Below are 3885 nucleotides of genomic sequence, written 5' to 3' on the forward strand. Positions count from 1 at the left end.
TCCGGGACTAGGTTTTGATCATTGCAGGAACTCGAGGGTTTTCGGGATGAAACGGAGAAGACAGAAGCAGAATTCCCCAGATTTTAGGCCTGGAACGGACAGACTAGAATACAACGCAGAACGGACGGTCTACAGGTCAGAACGGACGGTGTACAGGTCAGAACGGACGGTCTACCTCTGCAGAACAGACAGAGCTGACCAGTTCTCGTCAGCCGGACCAGGACCACGAGTTTCCTCAGTCCGCCAGCGGACTCCGAGCCGACGGCTGACCAGATCCGAAGAGCAACTGGTCCGGAGCTGACCTACTCAGGTCCGCCGGACCAGAACACCTCTGCCCCTCCTTGGTCCGCCTCTCGCCTGCCCCGGTCCGCCGAGCCTAGCCCACTGAAGACCTGGTCCGGAGCTGACCAGGTTTGGTCAGCCGGACCAGGACCACTTTGCGCCGCGTTTCTGTGCTTCATTTACTCCCGGTCCGCCGGACCAACATCTGGTCCGGCTGACCGCGTAACCTGGAACTGAATTAAGTCCGATTCATGAACAAGGAGACTTGCCATGGATTGAAGATTGAAGACATCATTGAGCATCTCTTTCAAGGCAAGTTGAGATCACGTTGGTCGAGGCCTTTCACGATTAAGCATGTCTACCCTCATGGAGCGATATAGTTATATGGCTATGGAGGGGATACGTTTAAGACCAACGCGCAAAGGCTGATGATTTATAACCCCGGGGAGCACGACAAAGAGAGGAGCTCGATGAGCTTCTCTGATCCTCAAGACGAGTGAACAACCCCGCGGTCAAGCTTAGCTTGAATGAATGTTTAGGGAAACCTAGGATTTGTTGAATTGAGTGATGCAATTGCTTGGTCTCTTGATGCATTCAATCAATTGGGTTGAAATTGAATCCGAAGAAATTCGATTCAATTTAATCTAGGATTATGACAAAGGAATTTAATGCATTCGGGATTTTACTCTAGACCATGAAAATGGCTAGAGTGCTCTCTTGGATAGCAGATTTTCGGTTTGAGAGAACCGAACCCGACCTTAGTCTTCGAATCCCTCACCTTAGAACGAGCATGATCTAGGTCCATAATCCTTTACGGCATCCTTGCATGATCGGTGAAACCCGATTCCCATAACCTTTCCCATCGATTATCTCCTCTTGAATTGTGATTGTCTTTGATTTTACTTTCTTTCTTTTAATTTTCTGCAACTTACGAAAACCAACAAAAACAATTCTCTCAATTTTCCTAGTTTTAGTCGATTCCTAGCTTAACCGCTTAAGTCCTTGTGTTCGACCCCGGTACTACGACATCCGTATACTTGCGGATTAGTTGTGTGTCGGGTATAAATTTAAAGCTCGTCACGCAAGTGATCAATGATGGGCGGAGAGATCAATGCCTTCTTCGGAGTCTCAAAGGCGGCCTAACACTCATGGGTGAACTCAAAAGGCACATCCTTTGCAAGCAGTTCGGTCAAAGGTCTTGAAATCTTCGAGAAGTCCTTGATGAACCTCCTGTAGAACCCGACATGTCCCAGAAAACTCCGGATTCCCTTAACATTCCGTGGAGGCGGCAGCTTCTCTATCACTTCGACCTCAGCTCGATCAACCTCAATCCCCTTGTTCTAAATCTTGTGGCCTAGCACAATGCCCTTTTCGACCATGAAATGACACTTCTCCCAATTCAGCACAAGATTCGCCTCAACACACCTGTCCAACACTCGACGCAAATTCATTAGACACACAGGAAATGAGGGCCCATGGACGGAAAAATCATCCATGAACACCTCCATAACATCCTCAATGAGATTAGAAAATACAGCAGTCATGCATCTCTGAAATGTCGCTGATGCATTACATAAGCCAAACGGCATCAAGAATCCCGAGTAGGGTGAATGGGGATTTGGAAGAATCCCGAGTAGCCATCAAGAAAACAAAATTTTTGTTTTACATCCGCTACGCAAACCCTAGAACTGATCTCTTTGGAATTAGATTTGCTCATGAGATCCCAGGAAACCCAACAATGTGAATCAAGCGTCTCTGTCCGAAATGATCTCGTTCGGAACCCCATGTAGACGCACGATCTCATCGACGTAAATCTCCGCCAACCGCTCAATCGGATACTCCTCTCGAATGGGGAGGATATGAGCGGATTTGGTTAGTCAATCCACGACTACCCAAATGGCGTTCTTCTTGCTTGGCGTGAGCGGTAATCCGACCACAAAGTCCATGGCGATCGAATCCCACTTCCACTCGGGTATCTCTAGCGGTTGTAGCTTTCCTCCCGGCATCTGTCGCTCCGCCTTCACCTGTTGGCAAGTGAGGCATCGCACTACGTAGTCCGCCACGTCCCTCTTGACCCTTGGCGAAGTATACCACTGTCGTAGACCTTGATACATCTTGCTCGCCCCCGGATATATCGCTAACCTCGACTGATGTACCTCTGATAAAATCTCCTGTCTCAGCTCCGGATCATCGGGCACACATAGTTGATTCCCCAGTCGCAACGCTTCCCGCTCGTCGATGTGGTAGCCCTTAAGGCCATATTCCTCGATGTGATCCATGTATCGAGTGAGTAAAGGATCACCGCGCTGTCCCCTGACCACGTGCTCGATCAGAGTCGATGTCGACTCCTCGGGCGTCAATGAGAGATGTCCCAACATTGCAGTCAACACACCGGCGTTGCTGCGAGATGAGGTGACAACACGTGTGACCGCTAGGATCTTCTTCCTGCTAAGCGCATCGGCCACTACATTAGCCTTTCCCGGATGGTAGGCTATTTCCAGATCGTAATATGTAATCAACTCCAACCATCTCCGCTGTCTCAGATTCAGATCCTTCTGAGATATTACATAAGTCAAGCTCTTGTGATCCGTGTTGAGCTTAACCTTCTCCCGTACAGATATGATCTCCAGATCTTCAGCGCGTGAACTACCGCCGCTAACTCCATATCCTATGTCGGGTAGTTCTCCTCATGTTTCTTCAGCTGCCTTTATGCGTAAGCGATCACGTGTCCTTCCTGCATCAACATGCAACCGAGTCTGTGCTTGGACGCATCAGTGTATACCTCGTATAGCATTCCCGGCCGTGGTAATGCCAGGATCGACACTGATGTCAATCTCCGCTTCAACTCTCCGAAGCTCTCCTCGCATTCTGCCATCCACTCGAACCTGACATTTTTTCCTGACAGCTTTGTCAAAGGTCGAGCTATCTTGGCGAATTCCTCGACGAATCGTCGGTAATAGGCGGCTAATCCCAAGAAGCTCCTGACTTCCCTCGCAGAAGTCGGGGACTGCCATTCCATGACGGCCTCGATCTTGGCCGGATCGACCTGAATGCTCTAGACCGATACCACGTGTCCGAGGAATTCAATCTCTTGTAACCGGAAGCTGTACTTACTGAACTTCGCGTACAGTCGGTTCTCTCTCAGCCTCCACAATATCATCCGCAGGTGCTCCTTATGTGTATGCAGATCCAGCAAATAGATGAGGAGGTCATCGATGAAGATGATGACAAACTCATCCAAGTAGTCCATGAACACACGGTTCATCAGCTACGTGAAAACCGCAGGCGCGTTCGTAAGCCCGAAAGGCATAACCACGAACTCGAAGTGTCCATATCTGGTCCGAAATGCCATCTTCTGCACATCATCCTCCTTAACCCGGATCTAGTGATATCCGGATCGTAGGTCAATCTTCGAAAACCATTGGACTCCTTGTAGCTGGCCCAGTAACTCATCAATACTCGGTAACGGGTACCGATTCTTGATAGTTTCCTCGTTGAGCCCTCGGTAATCGATGTACAAGCGCATACTCCCGTCCTTTTTCTTTACGAAGAGTATTGGCGTTCTGATGAGGACATGGAGCCGGAACGCGAACGCTTGGAGCT

At 49.3% G+C, this 3885-nt stretch overlaps 1 protein-coding gene across 1 annotated transcript; it reads right to left on the reverse strand.

Moving 5' to 3' along the window:
• Nucleotides 1-1349: 1349 nt before the first annotated feature.
• On the reverse strand, nucleotides 1350-3149 carry LOC109116095. Its single transcript, XM_019200890.1, has 3 exons — nucleotides 3065-3149; nucleotides 2307-2773; nucleotides 1350-1421 (listed from the first exon to the last, which is right to left on the reverse strand). Exons 1-3 carry the CDS (start codon nucleotides 3147-3149, stop codon nucleotides 1350-1352), a joined length of 624 nt encoding a protein of 207 aa, XP_019056435.1.
• Nucleotides 3150-3885: the final 736 nt, after the last annotated feature.

This window comes from Tarenaya hassleriana, unplaced genomic scaffold (assembly GCF_000463585.1).
Source record: "Tarenaya hassleriana unplaced genomic scaffold, ASM46358v1 Cleome63, whole genome shotgun sequence".
NCBI classification, from domain to species: Eukaryota; Viridiplantae; Streptophyta; class Magnoliopsida; order Brassicales; family Cleomaceae; genus Tarenaya; species Tarenaya hassleriana.

What these genes read in the sequence shown, in the direction of transcription:
- LOC109116095 (XM_019200890.1), bottom strand. Translation starts at nt 3,149, where the DNA reads ATGCGAGGAGAGCTTCGGAGAGTTGAAGCGGAGATTGACATCAGTGTC. An exon ending in GGCCGGGAATGCTATACGAG is followed by an intron (nt 2,774 to 3,064) that starts GTATACACTGAT and finishes ATCTGGAAATAG; the next exon opens with CCTACCATCCGGGAAAGGCT. An exon ending in GATGCCTCACTTGCCAACAG is followed by an intron (nt 1,422 to 2,306) that starts GTGAAGGCGGAG and finishes CATGAGTGTTAG; the next exon opens with GCCGCCTTTGAGACTCCGAA.